The sequence below is a fragment of the Vombatus ursinus genome, unplaced genomic scaffold (assembly GCF_900497805.2).
Source record: "Vombatus ursinus unplaced genomic scaffold, bare-nosed wombat genome assembly UNPS02014807.1, whole genome shotgun sequence".
NCBI lineage: Eukaryota > Metazoa > Chordata > Mammalia > Diprotodontia > Vombatidae > Vombatus > Vombatus ursinus.
In genome coordinates, this window is record NW_020954585.1 from 33,943,649 (window position 1) to 33,969,701 (window position 26,053).

The 26,053-nt window shown below is 37.7% G+C and overlaps 1 protein-coding gene and 1 long non-coding RNA gene across 2 annotated transcripts; one reads left to right on the forward strand and one right to left on the reverse strand.

Moving 5' to 3' along the window:
- Positions 1 to 3,714: 3,714 nt before the first annotated feature.
- PPIC (peptidylprolyl isomerase C) lies at positions 3,715 to 26,053 on the reverse strand. Its single transcript, XM_027874836.1, has 5 exons — positions 25,880 to 26,053; positions 13,113 to 13,226; positions 12,403 to 12,496; positions 5,246 to 5,430; positions 3,715 to 4,375 (listed from the first exon to the last, which is right to left on the reverse strand). Exons 1-5 carry the CDS (start codon positions 25,994 to 25,996, stop codon positions 4,247 to 4,249), a joined length of 639 nt encoding a protein of 212 aa, XP_027730637.1. The 5' UTR covers positions 25,997 to 26,053; the 3' UTR covers positions 3,715 to 4,246.
- Positions 7,322 to 11,782, forward strand: LOC114052292. Its single transcript, XR_003570235.1, has 3 exons — positions 7,322 to 7,371; positions 9,776 to 9,944; positions 11,581 to 11,782. It is a non-coding gene; the product is annotated as an uncharacterized LOC114052292 (long non-coding RNA).

Genomic DNA, 26,053 nt, shown 5'->3' on the forward strand with positions numbered 1-26,053 from the left:
GGTGGGGAATCTGCAGCCTTGAGGCCATATGTGGCCCTCTTGGTCCTCATGTGTGGCCCTTTGACGGAATCCAAACTCCTAGAATCAAAGGGCCATACTTTAGGACCTTGAGGGTCACATGTGGCCTTGAGGCCAAAGGTTCCCCACCCCTGGTATAGCCTTGTAGACAAGTCTGTGTTTGGAATGGGGCCCTTTCATGTTTGATCCATTTTCTTGTACCTTACTCCTAATTTTTTGTGTAGTAACCCTTCTACTTGTTGAAATAGAGGATGTAAGGGGCAGGTAACAGAGGCAATGAGGTATTAAAAATTTAAGTAATTGTATTCAGAGCTTTAAAAGAATATGAAATCTTAAATAGCTCATACTCTGAGTAACTAACTATTCAGATTATAAAGAATTCAAAAGTGGAATTGGTACATTTGTACCTTATAAAATGATTCCCCTCTTTCTAACTTTAAAGGATGAGAATAAAGGAAGTGTAAAGAAATTTTTATACTTTTCTGAGGTGTGGATAAATTCCTCTATCAACTTCATAGAATTTTAAGGTGGGTAGCCATTTGCTAGCTGAAGAATCAGACATTTCCATGGTTCTCTGAAAAAACAACAATAAGTCAGTCATCTATGGCAGTCAAGAAGAAAGCTAGCTAAAGGAATAAGCCAGCTTTTGAGAGGAAACCCTTTTCACCTCCTCCAGAGTGCAGAAGGGAAGAGGGAGGATTTTCCTCTGTTTCCCTCTTCCACTGGAAATGGCATTTTGTAACAGAGCAACTTACCCAGTAGTAGACTCTATTACCAGCAGAAAGTAGGCACAGAGAATCCATCTGTAGAGTTAAGCTATGGAAACTTGAGCAGGGACATGGAACCTGTGGAGTGACACATGCTACAAAATAGTGTGAGACATCGTTGGGGGTGAAAAAAACAAAGGGCCCAGCAGAGACAGGGGTATGAGTTGTCTTGACCTTGTGTGTTGCTTGTGTGTGTGATGCTCTTCATGGTGTACCCTATGTGAGTGCCATCATCCCCACCAATGCTTTTGTTATCTGGGTGAGAGTGTAACCTAGGTTTATGGGGTAGGGATAGTTTCTTATTGTTACTGTTTCTGATATACCAGTACAGAAAATTACTTTACTTTGAGCTGTTTGTGTAAAATGGCATACTGTTAATGGTAAATATACCAGTACATGAGCAACAGTTTTGGGCCTACAGACCAACAGAGTGCCCTGAATCTGGAATAGTTAGTCTAACTTGCATGTGAGTTGGGGGTATAGCCCTAGAAGTGGCATTACATATAAATAAGAAAACTGAAAAATGTAATTAAGTATAATAATTATAATGCACAAAGCAAAGGAATAAGGTTGTAATATATGATATCATCTTCTTTTCAGCGTTTCAAAGGAGTTTTGAAAGAATGTTGTTATGCCATGTAGAAATCCAAAAATAATAAATGGACTCCCCCTCACCCATATAAAAAAGTGTACCCCTTTGAGATATGGATAGTTTTGCTGATGGGAAAGGATGACATCAAGGACAGTTGTCAAAGAAACAGTGAAAATGGTAACCATTCAGAGAGAATGGTGACGATGGTTGAAGTTTCTTGTTTCCCATCACTGAATCTAGAAATTGATTTTGTGAGGACTTTAAGTTAATAGCTATGAAATCCCAGTCCCCAGAACTGTGTGGTGACCTTGGGACAATATATGTTACCTGGTTATACTGTAGAAGTTAGAAATGTGGATTTTGATTTATCACAAGATAGAAATGAATGATTGCATTAGAGAGACCCTGATTTGGACCACTAGGGTAGCTGAGCTTGGTCTTTCAGAGCTCAGAAGAACTCACCAGAATTGAGCTAAGGACAGAGCTGAGCTTGGAGGATCTGACTGAAAGAGGAAACATTGTCTTGCACTTCAACCTACAGCATGAGAATTGGGAACTTCTCAGAGCATACTCATGGGGGCAGACCTAGAAAAGCTCTGTAGATCCTTGGCTTAGGGTTTCTACTTTTGCTAAAAGAGGAAAACACTAATTTCACAGCATAGAAAATGGCACAAATGAAGCAGCCAGCAAAGAGGTTCCTCTGCCCAGCAGGAGAACAGAAAAGAAGCAGCTCAAGCCTCACCCATCATTGAAGTCTCTTCCAGATGAAAAAAAAAGGAAATCAAGGCCAGTAATCCGGTGTTGTAAGTTGCTCCAAGCACATATTCCCTACACATGTACCCCCTTGTTCTATAAGTTTGGCCCAGTGTTCACCTTCAGACATTGTATGTATCAATGGTGTGATAGTGTGTCCTTGACTTACAGGCTAACAGGGATATTATTTCTATCATTTGTAATAATAACAGTAATTGTCTTCTGCTTATGTTTCTGATTGGATTTCATTTTGGCTTATTTGTTAAATAGAAGGCACGCTGAATGAGTCTCAGGAGATATAGAGTACAATAGTAGGAGTGTATGCCTCCTACCAAAAGTAACCCTTGAATCCTCTAAGTTCAAGGGAGTTGTGGTAGGACGGGTGAGCTGTGGTAGTAGCAGGAGTGTACTGAGACCAGCTTGAACTAACTCAGCAGAGTCAATCATTCAGTTTTATTGTGAGCATTTGTAACTTGGAAATCAGCAAACACTACAATTTCAGGCTTGATTCATTGTTTTGTTAATTATCTACCAGGGGTAGGGAACCTGCGGCCTTAACTTGATGACTCTAGGTCATCAAGTGCGGCCCTTCGACTGAATCCAAACCTCACAGAACAAGTAGCCATAATAAAATGATTTGTTCTGTAAAACCTGGACTCAGTCAAAATGCTGCATCCAAGGCCCCAAAAAGCCACATGTGGCTTTGAGGCTGCAGGTTCCCCCCCCCCCCGACTCTTGACCTAAGAAAGTGATGGAGAAAAAGTTAATAATTTAAATTAAACTAAATTAAATTAAAGTATGCCATGCATATATTTTTTCCCAGACAGCCAGTTATTAAATATTTACCAGCATATTCTGGGTAGTTGCCATCCCCTCTGAAACTTTCACTGACATGACAGTGTGAGTGCAGGTCAGGTAAGCTAGTCAAACCACAGAAAACATAGAGAAAAGGCAGGGAGGAGCAGGAAACGCAAGCTCTGAGGTATTTTAGGTCTTACCAGATGTCTGTCCAAATATCAGCTCTTCTCTGAGCTCAGTTCTGTTATAGACTTTGCTTTGCCATCCTGTGAGCCTTAATTTTAGCTAGCCTTCTGGTCCAAAAGACGGTCTCTTCAGTGAGATAACTCACATCTATCTCATGGTGATAAAATCTGCATTTCTACAATCTATACCATTTATCCCATGGTTACCATGTCCTAAGGACTAGGGTTTCTCAGCTTTTAACATCCAAGCCCTCATGCAGTTTTGGTGCTGGAAAACAAGACATGTCAACCACTTTTTCTTTGAGTGTCTTTTCTCTGTGGAGATACTTTTTTAGTATTTCTCCCACTACTGTCTTTGTTTCTGCCCTCTCCATTAACAAACTATCCAAATCTGTAATGGGCAGATCAAGGCCAGTAGAGATGGTCAGCATGTTTCCCTCAAGTTATTTTGTTGTGCCAGTATTTTTGGTATACAGTATAAGCAAAATGGATCACTTTTCTAAAAGATAAATTATAATGAGTGTTCTTTGTATTATTTTAAGGCACTTCAATATTTCTTAATTTAAAAAGCAAAAAAAGCTGTTTAATAACACTTTTAATATACAAATTATCAAACTTTTTATTTCTATAAAAAAAATCCCTTTAACATACATTTGATTTTATTCTTCAGCTGAAAAGAACTGGTGCTTAAATACAAAACCAACAGTGGGGCTTTAAAAATATCACATTGATACCTTTTGCACATAACCCTGTAGGCCAGCATGGTGGTTGCTATCTTTTTGGCTTATTTCTACATAGACTTAAAAAGAAACATAACATTCTGACAGACTTTCCTCACACCTTACTATCATACAAAGTTCTCTACACCAAAAATTTCTTAGTAAATAGCACTAGCAGTAAGCCCACATTTCTATTATTCTTTCTTAGCATTCTCCTAAGTGCCAAGTTGCTGAAATGAGCAATTTTTTAGAAGTTCTTTCGGTTTGATCTGTGCTACTGCTTCCTGGTTCTTGAACAAATTTGCTATGCATTTTGTGAAAAAATAAGAAACCAAAAAAAAAAAAAAAGTCATTCTAAATACCCCAAAGTTTCCCCTGGGAGTTAATATCAGTTTTGTTCTCTTCTTCAAGTTGTTACCAGTCATTAACTTCAACCACAAAAGGGTCTTTTACATTTATCTTGCCACTATTTGTAATCACACAGTCTGTAAGTGGACGGTCATGCTCATCTGTTTGTTGGAGTTCTATGGAGTGCACCACAGCCTAGAAAAAAGAGGTAGGGCAGGGAGGGAAGAGAGACAGGTTGATTTAGTTTCAAACCAAAGTTTGGGAAAAAATCACCAAAGCATAATCTCAATTCAGAAAGCATAAATGGGAATAGGCAGGTATCTCCCATATGACAAAAAGTTGGCTTTTGCTTTAAAATTTAAAAACACTTGGTTTTCATAAGAGCGAATTCTACTTGCATGCCATAACACAATGTGAGACTTAACAGGGAGCTTCACCTCATGATGGTGGCTTTATAAGCATATTACAAGTTAAGCACAAACATAAAGTAATGGGACACAGGACAAATTTCAAAACAAAATTATCAAAATAATTGTATTTCCTAAGATATACCAATGGGACATCTGAAAGGTAATTTGAAAAATTTAATCTGCCCACTTAGAACTAGATCTATACACAATAAATAATATCAGGTATAGCTACTATAAATCTATGCTAAATAAGGAGTTGTAAAATGAATAGATTATTCATCCTTAATGTGAGCTACTCCCAAAAATCTGAATAGGCTGAACACATTTACATTCACTTTTTAAACAGATAACTTTTGAAAACTATACATATGATTCCAAAGCCAGTAGCATGACTTTGAGATGAAAATGCAGATTCTTTTGGTACAATGCATCTTCCATTCCTCCATTCATTTCTATATTTCTCATAAAGTGCTCTACTGCCTTTAACTTCAACTACTAGAAATTCTCCTCACTTTCCACAAGTATTATCTGCAATTTAATCAGTTTTTCAAGAAGAGGTCAAACACGGTTGATAAATTTACTGTTAAACATGTTTAAAATTAAATTATATAACATGACTCATTAATATAATGCTTAAAAAAAACCTTCTCATTACCATTCCATCAATGACTTTCCCAAATACTACATGTTTTCCATCCAACCAGCTAGGTTTGGTCACAGTAATGAAGAACTGGGAACCATTGGTATCTGGCCCAGAATTTGCCATGCTGACCCATCCAATGCCATAATGCTTGAGCTTAAAGTTCTCATCTGGAAAGTTGTTTCCATAGATACTGGTACCTAAAATAGACAAAAGCAAATAAAGGTGAATATCTACACATATGATACAGGGAAGGATTTTTTCTCTGACAGTGTACTAGAGGGAAAGTCAAGTACACTCTATAGGGAGTTACCACCATAAAATATATTGGATTCTTTTTTTGTTGTTTGGTTTTAGAAAAAATGATCTTTGATTTTTATTTTATGATCAATAGCCATTCTTTAGACATGAAAATGCGTATACAATTCTTTATGTGTAGATCAGTTTTTAACATTAATTAATAAAAATTAAACACACAACATACAGCCTCCCAAATCAAAAAGCAAACAAAACTGTTTTTAAACTATTTTAAACTAAATTTTATTATTTTTATTTTTTGATATCTAAAATACTTATATTTTAAAATTTTAAACTGAATTTAAAAAAATCTTTGTGTTGGGTGCCATTTTGTACAACAGTTAATTTAACCATTATGACCTCAGTTGTACTTTTTAAAAAGTAGGAAGAGAAAATGAAGTCATTGAAGAGTTTTTAAGCTGAAGAACTAGGCAGTTTTTCTAAACAGAGGAAGCATTAAATATTAGTTATCCAAAAATCCATGTTTAAAAAATTTAGTTCAAATCACAGAATTTTTTTCAGTGGAGATATGCATAATTAATTGCTGTAAATGATCATGTTGAAAGGAAGAAGTTCCTTCAATGTATAACTTTATTGATTTTGGCAGAGAAAAGAACAAGAAAGAATATGATTAAGAAAGGGGGAAGAGGAAGAAAAAGAAAAATGCAGGAATTAATCTAATAGTAATTGCGTTTGCTAGAAAAACTCTGTCAGTAATAGAATGCTATATTCTTTCTTCAGAAGGTGCTAATTCCAAGTTACTGTTATTACGCATGGAGTCAGAGGACTTGGGTTCAAATTCCATCTCTGCCATTTGCTACCTGTGTGATCTTGGGTAAGTCTCTTAATCTCACTGAACTTTAACTTCTTCATCTGTAAAATGAAAGGTTGAACTGGATGACTCCTAGGTTCCTTTTCTAATCTATGATCCTATAAACCTGTTTGATTTTCTTTGTTGTAGTGTCTAGATCCAAATGTTTTGTTGTTTATCTGAAAGCACTTAGAAGATCTTCTACATTATTAGGAAACTGGTTCTTGTGGATTTTGATATGCCCTTTGTATATATTTTTAAAGCTTTGGCAAATTCTCCTACTGGATGTATCTGGTCATAGAATATGGTGACATTCATTACTTTCAAGCAGAAAAATACTGTCATTTTATTTTTAAACCTGATTCTGCATTTAAGTATTTTCAGTGTGGTCCTTAAATAATTTGTTGTATCTTCTGATAGATTTTCATTATTTAATCTAATTTTGTTTTGGCCTCACTTAAATTTTCAAAGTTGGGGTTTCTGGGCAAAAAATACATATTTAATTTGCCAAATAATTACTTAATTCATTTTCTCCTTCTGCTGGAATGGTATTAATCCTCATATGACTTGGTCTTCTTCTGAAGTAGCTAAAATCATCCTGTGTGGTATGATTTGTCATCTTGAGTTAACATCAAATCAGAGTATGAATTGAAAGCTTTTTGCAAACTGTTTAGCAAGAGCCTGCTCTCTCTCTAGGTGACACACTAGATATGGAATGCTTGTTAAAGCTCCTCAAAGACTTCACAACATTGCCTATAATCTAAGAAAATTAACAAAATTTCTTTGCTTTGCGTACTAGTGAAATAACAGTATCCCATGTTCTCTCTTGCAACTTCTTATCTGCTGGATGCTGTATTGTATTGTATTGTATTGTATTGTATTGTATTTCATGGCTAGGCCCTCTGTATGACTCTAAATCCTTCAGGATACCTTCTGCATGTAATATTATATTTAACTGATTATTAATTTTCTTTTCAGATTCTGTAGCCTGGGAACTTTCAGAATCAAGGGAAGAAACTGACCCCTGTTCAAGGTCTGTGCATGTCAAAATTTTATTTAGATTTCCCCATGTTAAATTGTCCTCAGTCTGAGAGATTCTTTGGTTCATAAAATGTCCCTAGGGGAGAGATGGAAGGAGAGGTGGAAAGTCAGAAAAAGGAGCCCTTGCACTTCGCACCCATCCTTGTATGGAGCCAAGCCAGGAGGTGGCAGTAGTAACAACCAGAGAGGGCAGAGGACAATAGATTATATTGTAAAGTTCATTTTTAAGTCAATTGTTTGGAACTCAATATATTTTTTCAAAAGTAAAAAAAAATGCTATACAAATATTATATAAAGGAACTTAAGTTCTCAGAGTGGCCAACAGAAACCTATGTTGTACTACTCTGAGAAAGCTTCATGTATGGTCCCTGGAATGAACTGTGTCTGCTTTCCAAGAAGTAGCCTCACTATGTGCAGATAGGTCCATTACCAGTCGGCTGCCTACCAGGAGATGAATTATTTAGCTATTGTTATGAAGCAAAGAAAGATGAAATATTACTCTTAGGCCTGTGAGGCTTCCTTCTGGTGGCAGAGTAGTGGAAAATTAGAGAGAAGATGCTAAGAAGCACATAATTTTTTTATATAATCTATAAACATTAACTTAATTGTTAGATATTTAGATATAAGATTCCTGTTCAATATTGCTAGAAGAACAGAATCACAGAAATAGGAGTGAAGTTGTATGATATGGCAGCCAAGAAAGCAAATGACATTTTGGATTGTGTTGAGAGGCCTAAACTCCTAGGTCTAAGGAGGGAATGGTTCCTCAGCACTCTGCACCAGTCAAACTGCCTATAGAACATTTTGTTCACTTGAATCCACGTAGGTTAAGAAAGACTTTCACAAGCTAAAGAGCATTCAGAGGAGGGCCATGAGGATGGTCAGTCAACTACAGGCCTTTATTAAGCACTTATCTATATGCCAGCTTATTGTGCTAAGCACTGATACAAAAAAAAAAGAGGAAAAAATAGCCCTGCCCTCAAGGAGCTTACATTCTAATTGTGGAGACAATACACAAAACTACCTGCAAACAAGATATACACAAGGTTAAATGCTGCTCTCAAAAGGAAGGCACTCACACTAAAGGAGGGACTGGAAAAGGCATCTTGCAGAGGGTAGGATTTTAGCTGAGACTTGAAGGAATCCAGGAAAGCCAGGAGGCAGAGATGAGGAAGGAGAGCATTGTAGACAGGGAGGGACAGTCAGTGAAAATGCCCAGAGTCAGGAGCTGGAGTGTTTTATTTGGGGAACAGTATTAAGCCAGGATCACTGGATTGTAGAAATCATGGAGGGAACTAAGGTATAAAAAGACTGGAAGGATAGGAGGGGCCCAGGTCATGAAGGGTTTCAAAAGCCAAATAGAAGACTTTATTTTTGATCCTGGAGCTGATGGGGAGCTACTGCAGTTTGTTGAACAGGGGTATGACCTGTAGTTTAGGGAGATCAGTTTGACATTCTGACAGGACATACGAGGGTGGGGAAAAACTTGAGGCAGGGAGACCCACCCCATGGCCATTGCAATAGTTCAGCTGTGAGGAAATGAGGACCTGCATGATGCAACGTCAGAGGAGGGAAAGGTTGTATGTGTTGCAAAAGAAAAATGAACAGGACTTGACAACAGATTGGATATGTGGGATAAGCAACAGTGAGTTGAGAGTGATACTTAGGTTGTGAGCCTAGGTGACTAGGAGGATGGTGATGGGCTTGAGTCTAGATTCTATGAGGATCAATTGAAAGAACTGAGAATATTTAGAGAAGAATATTATTTGGAGAAGAAATCACTCAGTCATGTTTTTACACTGTTGTTGTTATCATATAAACTGGTCTCCTGATTCTATTCATTTCATTCTTCATCCGTTTATACGATGATCTTTCGTGACTCTAAAGGTCTGATGATGAAACATGCTATCCATTACAGAAAAGTAATAGATTTAGATTATAAAATGAGATATGAAGTGATTGTGTGTGTGTGTGTGACATACATACATGTGCATTGAATATATATGTATATAGGTAGGTAGGTATATAGCCATTTAGGGAATTTGTTTTGCTTGATTATGCATTTTTCTTTTCTTTTGTTTTTCCAATGGGGTGGAAGTAAGGTAGAAGGGAGAGATAGATTTTTTTTTAATAGATCAGTGAGGATGTGAAATGTTACATGCATTTTTGGATGTGGTCACTATTATTAGTTTTACTTACCTGTTTTACTTTTTTTTTTTTTTAACAAGAGATGCCTCAAAAAGTGAAAGTAATCTGTAAAAGTTTGTCTTGCAAAAACCAAACACATCAATAAAACTTTTAAAATAAAATACTCAGTAGGGACATGATAGCTGTGCCCATGTATTTGAAGGACTATCATGCGGAAAAGGAACCAGATATGTTCTGTTTCTTCCAAGGACACAGAGCCAGAAACAATGAGCGGCAGTTACAAAGAGGCAGATGTGGTGTGGTGTCAGGGAAAAAACTCCCCAACAATGAGACCTGTCCAAAGTTGGATGGGCGGCTACCTCAAGAAGTTCTACCTCCTGGACTCTCTCTAAGCAGAGCTGGATGACTACTTATCAGGTACATTATAGTGGGGACCCCTTTTGTGTATGTACTAGACTGGACAACTTCTGAGGTCCCGTCCAACTCTCAGTCTGAATTTGGACAGTCTCACTATAAAGGGAACCAGGAAATAGAGGAAACTGCATTTAAGTGAATAAATTACTCAAGGAGTCATCTACTGAAGATGGAAGAAGGAAGTAAAGAGTTATTAGACTTGGTCATCTCATATTGCCATTCTCATGACAAATATAAGTAGAAAGACCATCATGAAGATAATTTCTGATTGTGAACCAAGACCTGTTGTAGGAGCTCCTTTAAGAACTAAAGCTGGTAGTGAGGAATCACTACCAGCTCTACCTGGGGTCCCCACAGTAGAGGGGTGGGCGAAGCAGGAGGGTGGGGAGCAATCTGGTAGTGGGAAGCAGAAACCTCATGCCCACCCCCTCACTCTCATGCAGCAGTCTAGAGACACGAAGACATTGCAGATAACTAGTCAGGGATAGTGGAACAAATAGGAATATGGGGAAAAGGAGGATCTGGGAGGGGGGATGGGAATCACTTTCAGAACAGATAACAGTGGGGTTCTGAATACTTTGGAGGAAGAGGAACTACTTTAGAAGGTTTGCACTCTGCTAGACTGAAGCCTCTGGCCACTAACTCTGTTGTGTTTACCTCCCTCTGAGGTCGGGGAAGAAGATACACCCCAGATATCTGCCCTCTATCCTGATCTCACCCACCTCCCTTTAAAACAAGCCAACAATAGTGGGGATGAGGAGTGGCCTCCAGGCTGGCCCTTCCTCTGAGGGTACCACAGGCCACACGTCCCAATGACAATTGCTAGATGAGGGAATTACACATTTTATGAGTCCCACCTTGTGGGGCACTCAAGTGACTGCCACAATTGGGACCATTTCAGCCTATCAAATGGATTGTAGTGGCAACCCCTCCACTGAAGAGTGTCAAACTAGTTGGAATATCAGTTCCAACCCAGGATGAGGAAGTGGAGGGGAAATAACAGCCCTATAGGCCCCATAGCAGCCAAAATAAAAAACCAACAGCTGTTATGTCACTCGTGTATCTGTCTACCTAAGAGGACCCTTCCCTGATAAATTCAATTGGAATAACATGGCTGGTTAAGTCTGCACCCAAGAAATCCCCTCAATAGCATGATGGATCCATGCTCAAATTGGCCATGGAAATGAATACATTGTGCAGGACCAGACCCACCAGCCCCTACTTCACCCAAGAAGAAGCCAACGAAGTGAGGGCTAGTTGCACTTCCTGCTAACTCCATTGCCACATAGAGGGGGAACCCTTAGGGGAGGGCTCCCAGAGGGTAATAGTCACCATTTATTGACAAATGGATTATGTAGGCTCTCTTTCATGACACCATGGTCACAGATATAGAGGGGACCCTAGGTGAGGCAGGGAGTGGGGGGCAATCTGTTAGAAATCAGTTGGTGAGAATAAATAGTTCCCAGTTGAAATAGTGGGCCACAGGACTGGGGAGAATATTGTGGATCGTGTCCACTAGATATTCCTCCTATATAGACTGGTGGGAAAAGAAGTGACTACACCTAGGAAAGAAGATATGGGCTGGTAAGAAGGAGAACTCTATAACCTGGCCTGTACTGTTGTTGCTTTATTTCCATAGGTAATACCGGACACTGGATGGGAACCAATGGATATGGTCTGATTCCCCATTCTCATTGTTCCTGTTGACCTATTTAATTTTCCACTTGGTTTTGGTCTTGATCATCAACTATACCAAGTCTATACCTCAAAAAGACCAAAAGAAAGAAGAAAAAAACCCATATATGCAAAATATTTATAGCTGCTCTTTTTGTGGTGGCAAAGAAGTAGAAATTGAGAATATGTCCATCAGTTGGGGAATAGATGAACAACTTACCATATATGAATGTGATGAGGAAATTTATAAGATATGAGGAAATAGATGGTCTCAGGGAAATTTAGGAAGATTTGTATAAGCTGATGCAGAATGAGGTGAATGGAACCGAGGCAAACCATTTATACAATAACAATATTGTAAAGACAAACAATTTTGAAAGACTTGGGAACTCTGAGCAGCATAATGACCAACCATGACTGCACAGGACTCCTGATGAAACAAACTTCCTACCTCCTGAGAGGTGGTGGATTCAGAGTTCAGATTAAGGTATTTTGTTTTGTTTTGTTTTTTGGACAAGGACAATGCAGGAATTTGTTTTGCTTAACTATGTGTGTTTGTAATAGGGGATCTATTTTTCTTGCTTTTACAATGGTAGGGATAGGGGAGGAGGAAGAGAGAAAAGGCAAATATTACTGAAAATAAAATAAAACCTAATTTTGAAAAATTAGTTTGAATGTTGGTTTGAATAATAATTGTTATTGGCAATTGCAAGTTTGTGGGTTCAGGCTTAGGCAAAGCTAATTTTTTTTATTATGGTGAATAGGAAAGGCTAAAAGATAAAATTACCTCCAGTGCCATCTCCAGTAGTAAAGTCTCCTCCTTGAATCATGAAATCTTTGATCACACGATGAAACTTGCTTCCTTTGTATCCATATCCTTTCTAAAGAGAAAAACTTCAACTGCATGTACAATAGTTTTAAATGACTGAATAGATAAACCTTAACATTCAGAGTTATACCTGAAGGAAAAAACTGGCTCTAGACCTAGATGAGCTAACTAGATTTTTGTGATGAGATATCAAGAAAAGAAAGTCGATAATTGAACTTAGCTAGCTCTGCTATTTAGCAGTTGTGTGACCTTAGACATATCCCCTCCTCTCTCCAAGTTTCAGTTTCCTCATTTGTTAGGTGAGGGAGTTGGATTAGATAACTCCTAAGGCCCTTTCTAGGTCTAACTCTATGATCCAGTGAAATGCTAAGCTATAGAGGCCAGACCAGCAGTAATATAAGTATGACTTAACCTCCAAATTCCTTTCCTTGATTTTCTCTCCCCCTTCCTCCACCCATCCCCCATCACATCAACTCCTGGAATCCAAGGTACCAAGAATACCTGGAAAACACAAAACTTAAAAAGGAGGATCTGCCCAATAAAAAAGTCACTGTTTCTTTGCAGCTACAGTGTTAATATCTATTTGCCCAAAGGCATATTTTTACTTTGAATAGTGGAAATAAAATCCTAACTTGCATATAGTTTGAAAGAAAATAAACCAGACATACTTCTCCAGTTGCCAGAGCAATGAAGTTCTCCACAGTCTTGGGTACAACTTTGCCAAACAAGCCAATTACAATTCTGCCTATGTCTTTGTCTCCAATTCTTATGTCAAAGAAGACCTGTATGTGTTAAAGGGCAGAGTAAAAGAACATAACACAGAAGAACCATGTGAGCAAGATGCATAAAAATTATACCTCAGAATTAAACACACAGACATTTTGCCTAGCAACAATATACAAAGAGAATGTCCTTTGATGTTATATAATTTTGATAAACTACAAAATCTATACAGTTTAAAATCATGGCATTTTTGAGGATATTTCATTTTATGAATTCTTTTGAAGACTTATTCAATACTCTGATTCAGCATACCAGGATCATAATATTCATTCATTCTTTTATTTCTTTTATTTATTCATTCATTCTTATATTTTATTCATACATTCACCATTTGTTAGGTGCCTACTATGTGCAGAGAACATTGTAGGTGGTGCCAGGGAGAACCAAAACAGGTATTTGCTAAAATTGTGTTTTCAGAAACTCAAGAATGAAAGGTAGACCTGGATGTTATTTTCTGTTTTCAAAGGTGATATATTCAAATACTGGTAGGAAAAAAAATTGCCGAGGAAGGAGAAAAGAGACAAAGCACCCACAGCTATCATCCAGACAGACTTCTTTATTTTTTGTAGCTTCTAACAGTGCCAAGAACCCAATGGGCATTCAATAGACATTTTCTGACATCTGGACCACAAGAGTCCATTAGAACATACTCTTCAGAAATGGATGGCCACTCACTGACATAAACACAGCTGTCACTTATCCTCAATTCTCTGCCCATACTACAGCATGTGCTATCATACTGTTGAGAGTGTAGATGACATTTCTTGGGAATCATAGAAATGTTTACAAAGCCTATTACCTATTCAATATGTCCAGACAGAGAATGGGTGGGAGAGGTAAACTAATAAAAGTGTTTCTTCTACCAAAAATGAAAGAAAGAAGGCAACTGAAACTTTTTTTTAAAAATTCACAAAAAAGAACAGAAGGAAGGACAGAAGAAAACACAGACAAGCAGGGCAGCTTTAAAAGTTTCATGTTGAATTTATTATATACTTAAATGGAAAAGCAGGCTATAGGTAAAAGAGATTTGAAGTTTCATGTACACTTCTCTTACTGTTCTATTTTGTATATGGAAGTGCAATTTTATTTGGTGCCTCTTAAGTTAAGAATAAAAAAAAAAACAAACCCTGAGCCATTTACCCAAATTACACAATTAATTTGTTCTCAGTGGTTTCAAAGTTATAAAAATGAAATTTAGCCTTACTTTTAAAGATTTTAAAAAGAAAACAAACACATTAGTTGGCAAGGTGTTTTATTAGAGATAAGACATTCTTTGGACTTAATAAATTTTTTGGACATTTTAACTGTTGGATCTGAAATGAAACCATACACACTTTCTTTCATGTAATCATAGTGTAACCATGATTTAGAGACAAAATGCTTGAAAAGGTCAAAGAGCCAAAGGGCATTCTATTAGTGAGTTTAGATTATATGAACCAATTTACTGTGTGAATGTGTTAAAAAAAAAAAAGACATTCGAAAGATGGCTTTAAAAATATAAGGGTTGTCAAAGAAAAAAGATGTCTTATAGTTTAGAAAAATCACTAAGTAAAGACTGTCAAGCTTTGCTTACAAGACAAGAGCTCCTGCCAATACATCAGTGCGTCTGTCACAGTATGATGTGGTATTTAGTGTTCTATGTGGCATTTTACAATTTTTACATGGCCAAAGCAGCAGGAGAGTTATTATTTATATATAGCTTTATAGAACTCAGAAAAATGAAGATCCTGCCCTTCAGAAGCAGCAATCTAGCTACAATTAAAAAAAAAAGAGCCAGGCATATTGTTAGTGTAAGACAATTTTATAAACAGATGCAGTTTTTAAGAAGGGATAGAATTTTTTTAACATACCATGAGGAAACTGAGCAAATTGTAGGATTCTTGGAATAAGCCAGGTAAGTTAACTTAATTTAGAGCATAAAAGGAGATTATGATGACTCGATTTTTAGAAGCTAAGAGAACCACAGCTGGGGGACTGGCCTGCTGGTGTAAGAGGTGAGGTCATTGAGTTGATCATTTGCTCCAAACTTCTTAAATAAGTGATAAGGTTTCCCTCCGATACCTTAATTGGGGGAGCACATGTTTCAATTGTTCCAGTTGATTGAGGACACTGGGTCTTACTTTGTGCACCATCTATAAAATAGTGAGACAGTTTGGGAACTAGAGATTTGGGCATCAGGAAGCTTTAAGGGACAATCTTCCAGCTAAGCCCCTTAGAGGGAATTGCTTGGGGTAGGGGGTGGGAAGCAGCTCATTCTCTTCCTTCTGCTCCCACTTTGTCAGGAGGAGGAGAAGGACTTTGTAAATTTCGAAGGACCAAAGAATTTGGACTTTTTTATTGGCATCCAAGTAGCATTTCTGGGACAGTAGTGGCTGGCATCAGTATCTGCATGACAAACCAAGAAAAGATTGGACTCAATGAGGAAATGCCTGTTCAAAGTTCAACAAAGTACACAGCATAAAAGCTACAATATGCTTAAGGGGAACTTTATGGGCAACCCATGAAAGGGAAAAAGGGACTCCTAGCAACCAGAAGCTATGAGTTACTACTTTGCTATATGTGTTTTAAGTTTGAGTCCACTTTCCCCTGGATTCTGCATATATTTGTGGGACGGACTTTGGTGTGTTACAGTCTTTTGGAGGAATTTATATACTAATTGTTTTTACTATGTTGTTGTTTAGTCTTTCTCAGTTATGTCTGACTCTTTGTGACCCCACTGGTTTTTGTAGCAAAGATACTGGAGTGGTTTGCTGTTTCCTTCTTCAGCTCTTTTACAAATGAGGAAACTGAGCAAATGGGGTTAAGTGACTTGCCCAGGGTCACACAACTAGTAAGTGTCTGAGGCCAGATCTGAACTTAGATGAGTCTTCCTGACTCTAGGCCCATCACTCTATGCACTATGCCACCTAGCTACCCATTCTTACTATACCACTTTAGCAAATACTTTTAACTCAAAGCTAATTAAGTTTGGATAATTATGGGAGAGAAAAACCTCTGTTGGGGGGCTTGTGAACTAGATTATCACACTAGGAAAGACACCTCTAATCCCTCAGGGCTATCTCTAAGAAACTAAGGCAACAAGTAAACCCCCTAAATTCAGGGGACCTGACTTGCCAGTGTGAGTGGAAGTTTGGGAGAGTGGCTCCACAGCATGTGCTATGCTGGTAAGAAGTGCCTCACTGTCTTCTCTGAACTCCCAAGGCACATGCTGTCCTACACCATTCTTTCACTGGGTCTTGTAGGTTGTATCTTTTCTCTTGTTATTTAACTCATTCTGATGTTTTGTAAGTTATTCAACAGGACTGGTGGTACACTGATGCTTTGGCACAGCTTCATTTGCTGTTTGCCTTCTGGGATTCATAGTGCCTAGAGAAGCGATGGGGTTGGGGTGTGGGGGAGGATGGTTTAAGGCTTAGAAGGTAACAGTGTTGGAGATGTGACTTTATAGAATTCCAGACCATGCCACTGAAGATTTTAAATTTATTACTCTCAGGCTATACCATATGAGCATAACCTTTGTATTATCAAGCCAACAATGTCTCAGATTCTGCCTGAAGTCCCAAAGCTAGCATCTTCCTGTCCCATTTGCCCAGGCAAATGCAACCAGTGTGTGTGGCCTTCAGAAAAGACACTAAGTGCCCTGAAATTTCTGCATTTATTATCATACATCTGGTTATTATCCAGTTTGTGAGTAAAACAAAACAAACAAAACAAAAAACCAACCCTTTACTCAGTTACTGGCTGAGGGCTGAGCAAAGAAATGAATGCATTTTTTCCTCCTTGCTACTTGAGGACTAGGGCTGAGTAGGAGATTGAGATTTATAAAGGTGTGCATTGGGTGAACTGAAATCAGCCTGCTTTATTATCATCATGTTCATTAGGTATATCTTTTCAAATGACCTTGTATGAGAAACATATTGAAGAATATAATGAATGGGAGAAGCCAGTGGAATGGGGGCAAAATGAGCCATGAGATATGATTGGATGATTTGGATAAAACCCTACACTAATGTAAGAAAACAACACCACCCATGAAAGGTCAGATCCGAGGGGTAACAATCAACTGCTCTAAAAGCCTAGTAAGGCACAGAGAATTTTGCAGATACCTAGAGGGGGTATGCACCACAGGCTAAGCATACCTCCTTAGCTATCCATGGGATTATATACACACGCATGTGTATCTATGTATATATACACACATATCTGTGTATATGTTATATGTATGTATATATGTATATGTCAAACATCTGTATGTCAGGAACTCCCTCCTCCAATTAGAGAAGCAATCATCTGTAGTAGATATCTTAGAGTTACCTGGGGGTTCAGAGAGGTTAAGGGACTTGTCCATTGTCATACAGCTAGTAAAAATCAGAGGCAGAACTTAAATTGTGATCCTCCTTATTCCAAGTTCAGCATTCTATCCACAACTCTACCTTCCCCCGCTTTCAAATACAAAATTATTAATTAACAACTACTTGCCTTTTATCTATTTAGAATTCAGAAATTAATTATGTATCATTTTCCCCATTCAACTCCTATCAGAACAGTAGGTCTCAGAAGAAGAGGCAACAATGGGCCATTTCACTAGACTTAGGAAAGCAACTTTCTGTTTGTAATAGGGTTAGGCCTTCATGATTAGAAAACTACCATGTGTGAAACAGTGTACGAGATGTTGTGTAGGATTATAAAGACACATAAGACATTATGTCTGTTGTCGAGGTGTTCCCACCTAAGTAAGAAAGATAAGCTGCTAATATTAATAAAAACAATGGAAGGCAATATGTGAAAAGTGCCATATATATGCTATAGACTAAAATAATTTGCAAATTATTTGGGATGAGTCATTTCAATTTGGTTTCATTTTAGGAAAGCAATGATCATATATTTGTGCTTTTGATACAAGGCTCATTCAAGATGTCTGACTTTGACTACATGGTACCAGATGGTCTGGTTTCCCACCTTTAATTAGTTCTCTCATAGTTGAGTGCTAGCTTTCCTTTCATTGTTCTCTTTGGTTGAGTTTTAAATGTGTAATTTTAAAGGATAGTACATCAAGGGAATGTGCAGAAGGTGTAGCTCTTAAAGAGCACACTTCAATGACTATTAAAGATATTTCAATGCCTAGTGATGTGGTATTTCAAGGATCATTTAAACCCACAATGACACAGATCAGTTGTCCTGAAGCACAAAGGAAAGTGATGTAGAAAACCAAAAACACCAAGAACTGACAAATTATAGTGGGAAAAATGTCTAATTAATTCATAGTAAACATACAAAGACCTTCAGAGAGACCTGGCAGCTGGAAGACTGTTTTCATTTCTCTATAACATGGCATCAGCTTCTTGAATTTGGAAAAACATGGAGAAGACCAGTTTAAAACAAAAAAACTTAGATTTTAACGAAGAAACCATTTGCTATGGTTAAGATAATACGAAGCCTAGAGTACCTTTGGGGAAAAGTAATTTTTACAGAAGAAAATAAATTTTTCACTCAGGTCTATATCAAATCACGTTGTTAGAAGTCCAGGTGAGCCTGCCAGATCTGGGCATCTTAATTTGACTGTAAAACATTTATTTTAAAAATGTTGGGATTTTTTCTTTCCAATGGGCCTGCAAATTTTCTCCCCATTGAGGGAATGATGAACTCTGATAAATAGATAGATATAATGAGAAGCAGAATTGTTCTAAAATTACAGAAATTCCCCAGGAAGCTAGAAAATGGCAATGCCACCTTGCATCATCTCATATGTCACAAAAAGTTAAGGAATTTATCTAAGAGATGGAGATAACATGCTTCAATGGCCTGGAACTCATCTGATTTAAACTCTACTGAAAATCTATAGGCTAGAATCAAGGATAGGCTTAGAAAAAGGGACTGTTTGTTAAAGGTATATTTAATATCCTAAAAGTGGAGTTTTACATGGAAGAATTAAAGAATATGGTAAAACTCTTGGAAATTCAATACCAAATCATGTAAAACAAGTGATTGCAGCAAAAAAAATGTATTACATATTAAAAGTTTTTCAAAGATATAAAAAGATTTATAGCTGAGGTGTTAAAAAAAAAAAACAGGTGATAACAAACAGCAAATACTCCTGAAAAGTGCCCCAAACCCACAAAAATATAATTGGGAAATATTTAACAAAATAAATAAAAATTCAATACAAAGTCATATAGCCCTTCATAACAATAAATCCACTTTTTATAATGATATTCATTTTCTCATTAATTGTTAACTAATCAGAGTTGATTTCTGCCTGTCCTCTAAGGGTATGTAAGTGTCAAGAGTCCTCCATGAGAGGTCTTTTGGTTTATGAGAGAAAGCCAAATGACCATCCTTTTATTAATTTTTCATTAGCCATAATTAATAAAATGATTAATTACCCAGAAATCATGACTCCCAGACTTTTCATACATCACCCTCAAATGAAAGGGTTGGATTAGATTACCTCTAAATTCCCTTCCAGCACTAGGTTATGATATTGAATTTTAGTCCTGTATAATCAGTCAGAAATTCCTACCTGGATGTCAGCATTCTAAATTCAACAAGTCCAAAAAAGAAAATTATCTCACCCCACCTCCCTCCAAAGTTCTTCATTTCAGTTGAGCACACCACCATTCTTAATTAATCAATAAATATTTATTAAGTGCCTACTGTGTTCCAGATAATCAGTTCATTTTTTTTAATCATCCTTGAATATCCCTAACCTTCCATATCCAATCAGTTGCCATTCTTGTTGATCATGTCAACCCCCCTACTCCATAAATTCTAGTGGCTCCTTATTGCCACTAGGATCAAATACAAAATGTTTTGTTTGGCATTCAAAGCCCTTCATAATGTAGCCCCTTCCTACCTTTCCATTCTTCCTACACCTTACTTCCTGACACATTCTCTTTGATCCAGTGACACTGCATCTCTTGACTCAGCATTTTCTTTGGTTGTTCCCCATGTCTGGAATGCTCTTCCTCTTCAGCTCAGTCTATTGACTTCTCTGGCTTCCTTTAAGTTTCAACTAAAATACCATCTTCCACAGGAAGCTGTTCCTAAAACCCCTTAATTCTAACATCTTCCCTCTTTATTTATTTCCTGTTTGTCCTGTATATAACTTACTTGGTTTGCATGCTGTCTCCCCATTAGATGTAATTTTGAGGGCCTTGAAGAAAATAATGGATGACATTACTACTTTTAAAAAGGTCACCAGGAAAACAGTATGGCAGAAACTAGGTATAGACCAACATCTTATACCATATACCAAGATAAAGTAAAAATGGGTACATGATTTAGACATAAAGGGTGATACCATAACCAAATGAGGAGAGCAAGGAATAGTTTACCTGTTAGATGTATGGAGAAGGAAAGAATTTATGACCAAACAAGAGAGAGAGCATTAAGAGGTAAAATGGATAATTTTGTTTATATTAAATTTAAAAGATTTTGCACAAACAAAACCAATTCAACCAAGATTAGAAGGAAAGCAAAAAGCTGGGAAGCAATCTTTATAGTAAGTGTCTCTGATAAGGCCTCATTTCTCAAATATATAAAGAACTGGGTCAAATTTGGAAGAATACAAGTCATTCCTTAGTTTATAAATAGTCAAATGATATGAATAGGCAGTTTTCAGATGAAGAAATCAAAGCTATCTATAATCATATGAAAAAATACTCTATATCACTATTGATCAGAAAAATGAAAATTAAAATAACTCTGAAGTACCACCTCATACCTACCAGATTGACTATGAGAGAAAATAAAAATGATATTTGTTGGAAAGGGACATGGGGAAATTGGGATACTAATGTTGGTGGAGTTGTGAACTGATTCAACCATTCTGGAAGACAATTTGGAACTATGCCCAAGGAGCCATAAAACTCTGCAAACCCTTTGATCCAGCAATACCACTATTAGATCTGTATCCCAAAGAGATAAAAAAAAAGAGGAAAAGGGACTTATTTGTACAAAAATATTTACAGCAGCTCTTTTTCTGGTAGCTAAGAATTGGGAATTGAAGGGATGCATCAATTGGGGAATGGCTGACAAGTTGTGATACTGTGCTGTAAGAAATGTTGAGCAGGATGATCTTAGAACAATCTGGAAAGATTCACACAAACTAATGCAAAGTGAAGTGAGCAAAACCAGGAGAACACTGCACACAGTAATAGCAATACTGTATGATGATCAACTCTTAATGACTTAGCTATTCTTAGCAATACAATGATCCCAGACAATTCCAAAGAACTCATGATGAAAAATGCTGTCCACCTCCAGAGAAAGAACTGGTGGAGTCTGAATGCAGAAAGAAACATACTATTTTTTGCTTTCTTTATTTTTCATGGGTTTGGTTTTTTTGGGGTCTGCTTTTTTTTACAACATGACTAATATGGAAATATGTTTTGCATGACTGCACATGTATAATCTATATCAAATTGCTTGCCTTCTCAATGAGGGGGGAGGAGGAGGGAAGGAAAGAATTTGGAACTCAAAAATTTTTTTAAATGAATGTTAAAATTGTTTGTACATGTAATTGGGAAAAATAAAATAGTAATAAAAATAAAAAAGGTTACAAAGAGGCCTTACATACCTACTTCCTAAGTCTACAAAATATTTATCAGACTTTTTCTAGAAATACATTCAGGGCATTCTTGATGACCATATGAAAAGGGGATAGGCAGGCTTTTTACAAATAATAGTTTACAGAAGACTCCATCTTTACAGTGATACAACTGACTGAAAAGTGCAAAGAATATAAATGTGCTTCTTATTTGTTGATTCAGTATTTGAATTGGCAAAGCTAAAGCAGCCTTAAGGCTCTCCTTCAACAAGGTGTCTCCTATTCATATTTTAATAGCATACTAGGTTCCTTGATAGATGCAACAACAGAGAAAACTGTCTTATGACCTTCTGATTATTAACACTAAAAGAGGTAGAAAATTAAAAGACATTATCACCAAAGATGATTTTCATTATTATGATAGATATCTAGTAGAGTCCAAATAGAAGAATTCCATAGAGACAGAAGGGTCTTCCAGGTGCTATTTATAGATAATAATGTATTGATTGCATCAAACTTAGGAACTTCCTAAGTGAGATTCACAGTGGCTCAAGAGAATTAATGTTAACAATCCAAACAGGAAAAACCAAGTGGAAAAAGAAGGCCTATTGTTCAGATTATGATTAGCAGCTGGATAAACAATTAATAGAAATTGAACCACCACAGAATTGAACAGGAGGAAGATAATGGATTACATTGCCTTTGGGAAACTGCAGTGCTAAAAAACACCATGTATCTCATTGAAGCAAATGTTATATCTAGTGAAAATGATGTGAAATTAATATTTTCAAAGTTACTAAACTGCTCATATTTTTGACCCAGAGATTCCAGCATAAGGATTATACTCCAGGGAGGTTATTAATACAAAGAAAAGATTCATATGTTCAAAAATATTTATAGCAGTATTTTTTGTGATAATAAGAAGCTAGAAACAAAATACATGCCCTGAGTATGGGGAATGACCAAACAAACTGTAGTAAAGCAATACAATGGGATATTATTGTGTTGTAAGGCTTGAACAACACAAATAATTCAGAGAAACTTGGGAAGACTTGTATGAAGTGGTACAGGGTGAGGAAAACAGCCAAAACATTATACCCAATGATAACAACAATGTAAATAAAGTCAATATTGGCCCATTCAAAGCACATCTATAGAACTGTTTTCCATTCTGGGCACCACATTTTAGAAAAGACAATAAATAGCAGTGCAACTACGTAAGGAGAAACAGGATACTAAAGGGATAGGAATTCCTGCCATTTGAGGCCTGGGGAAGAGAAGGCTTAGCAGTATATGATAACTGTCTTCAAGTGTCTAAAAGACTGTCCTGTGTAAGCTTTTTTCTATTTGGTCTCAGAAGGCAGAATTATGAGCAACTGGTGGAAGATGTAGAGAATTAGGGTCGGTATTTCTGTTAAAGGCACCACTATCCACCTACTCACCCAGGTTTTTAGAATCATCTTCTACTCTTTAATCTTCTCAAACCCTGAGCCTCTCCTCCCTACTCTTATTCCCCTCCCCCCCCTTTCAAGCTGTTATTAAGTCTTGCTGTTTTTACATCCACATCATCTTTGGGATACATTTCCATCTCTCCACTCACATGAATAATACCATAATTCAGGACCTTATCACCTCTGATATGGATTACTACAATAGCTTAACTCTCTTTTTAAATAGGAGGACTACTTCTAATCTCTTCCCTCTCCACTCCACAGGCATAAAGATGTCAAAATAATATTCCTAAAGTACAGATATACCACCCCCATATCAGTCCCTGGATCAATCTACAGTGTCTTCTTATCTCTAGGATAAAACATAAATTCCTCAGTTTGGCATTTAAAATCCTTCAGTCTTCTTCCAACTTACCCTTCAAAATGTATTTCACATTGTTCCAGCCCAAATGACCTATTTGCCGTTTCCTGAACTCATTTCATCCTCTTGTCTATCTTTGCAAAGGCTATCCTCCAAGTCTGCAATGTATGGGAAATGACTAAACAAGTGTGTTACCTCTTCACAGACACCTGAGAATCTTTAATTTCCTTGGAGGATTAACCTGAGCCTTTCCAGATTCCATTGGTACTGAATTATGGTATCTTTGTGGCCTCATTTATATTCGCTTAGCTTTTATGTATGCTGCATCTCCCATTAAGAACAGATGATGGGGGCAGCTAGGTGGCAAAGTGGACAGAGCACAGACTCTGGAGTCAGGAGGACCTGAGTTCAAATATTAGCTGTGTGACCCTGGGCAAGTCACTTAATCCCACTAGCCTCAAAAAAAAAAAAAAGAATATGATCATTGGGAGAACTAGTTTTTGTATGCTCACCACTTACTGCAGTGCCTTACACAGGTGATTAATAGGTTATTACATATCAATACAAATGTTATTTATTACATATACATGTAGGTGATTAGTTAGTAGGGGCTTAATGACTGCTGAATTGATATAAGGGAAAACTTCAGAATAATTAGAATTGTCAGAAAGTAGAATGGACTCTGTCTTCTATTCCCTATAGATCTACCCACAGAGGCTGAATAAGCATGTCAGTGATACTGTAAAAGGAATTGTCCTTACGGCCTAGGTTGGATTAGAATACCCACTTAAGGCCCTTTCTGATTCTTTGCAAAAAGCACTGGACAGAGACAAAAGACTTATTTTCTAGTTGTGACCATGGACACAACCTCTCAGCTTCAACTTTAAGTGTAAAACAAAGGGGTTGAACTGGATCACTTAAGTTTCCTTCGAGCTCCAAAATTTTGTGATTGCATGACACTATTAGTTCTATTGAGATTTCTAGTAGTGATCATGGGTTGTTCCAAATGATGTCCATATTATTCCTACTGTCACCATTACCAGTTTCCCACATACCTTATGCTTGTGAGGAGGCAAGTTTTTGTAAGAAAATTTCAGACCAAGAAGATTGTTTCATTCTTTTTACTTTTATCTCCAGAGTCTTGCACAGTAGCTAGCACATAGTAAGAGCTTAAGAAATACTTACTGGTTGATTTGACTACAGTGTAAGACTGGAACATAATTTAGTCCTTTGTGCAAAACTGGCCTGAAAAATCAAACCATAACCTCAAGCCATAAAGGGCTATGCTCTAGCTAAATGTATATTAACCACATGGAAGACAATAGTTACTAAGCATAAGTATGCCTGTAGATGTAGGTTTTTGATAGCTGCCTTAATGTTACAAAAGACATAACTGATCTTTGACATGTTGATGCCTGGAACCAAATATTTTTGCTGCAATACGTGCCCTGCAAGTCAAGTGACGTTAGTTTTAGCCTTCATTCTTATTTTTCCTTTCTTGTTTCTGAGTCCCAGAAACCTGTACTAGCAATGAGTTCTTCCTGTGGAAAAGGCTGAACTGATTTGGAATACACTTCCCATAAAAAGACATGGGGCGGGGGAATAGGAGGAGTATATTGGTGTCAACGTACACATTGTAGCTTCAGTGAATTTAGGTTTTTGTTCAACAGAATGGAGGCCAAACAAACTAAATACAAGTTATATATGTATGTATGAATGTATGTATGTGTATGCTTGTGTGCACACACGTATTTTTTCCTCCCAAAGCCCAAATACTCTAAAACCTACCTCCCCCTTCCTTCAACCTTTTAGCTTAGCTTTCCAGAACTCCACTTTCCAGAACTCCAATCCTCACCCAAAGTCATCTCTAAGGGACCTCGCCTGAAAGCTGCGGGATGCTGCAGCTCCTAACCTCCTCGCGTAGGTGTACCAACATCAGCCGCGGGACCTACGCTCGTGCAACTGTGCTCACCCGGCTGGCCCCGACTTAGCCGAGGAGGGCAGGGCCCGGCCTGTTGCAGCAAGCAGCGCCTCTTGCTCGGGACAGGACAGCCCCGTGATATTCCCCTTCTGCACTGGGTTGCAAAGATGGGAGAAGAGACAGACAGCTCCTTTGCCCAAGGAGAAAAAGGGTCAGGTCGGGGTTTCCAGGTCGAGCAGCTGTACTGCGGTACAGTTTGGGGGGAAAGGGGAGCAGGGGTTCGGAGTCAAGTGGAGAAGGGAGGAGGAGGTGGGCAAGCACTTCCCCTAAACTACGGGCTCGGGGATCTGCCGCTCTTACTGCTCAGTCACCTTGGCGGTCACCGACGGTCCTCTTTTCCTGACGCCCCCAGTCCTTGAAGAATGCACGAGGGCGCAGAGCCCCAGACCCAGGGCGAGGAGCAACAGCGGCGTGCCAGCAGAGCGCATTTTGCTAGAGGGAGCTGAGAACAGCAGCAAGCAACAAATGGAGCTTGGCCGAATAGG

Bases quoted from the DNA above. Each gene is read 5' to 3' on its own strand.
- PPIC (XM_027874836.1), bottom strand. From the start codon at position 25,996: ATGCGCTCTGCTGGCACGCCGCTGTTGCTCCTCGCCCTGGGTCTGGGG. The intron at 5,431-12,402 runs GTAATTTTATCT...TGTCTATTTTAG, and splicing joins TACTGGAGATGGCACTGGAG to GTACCAGTATCTATGGAAAC. The intron at 4,376-5,245 runs GTAATGAGAAGG...TCTTTTTTCTAG, and splicing joins GGAAAGTCATTGATGGAATG to GCTGTGGTGCACTCCATAGA.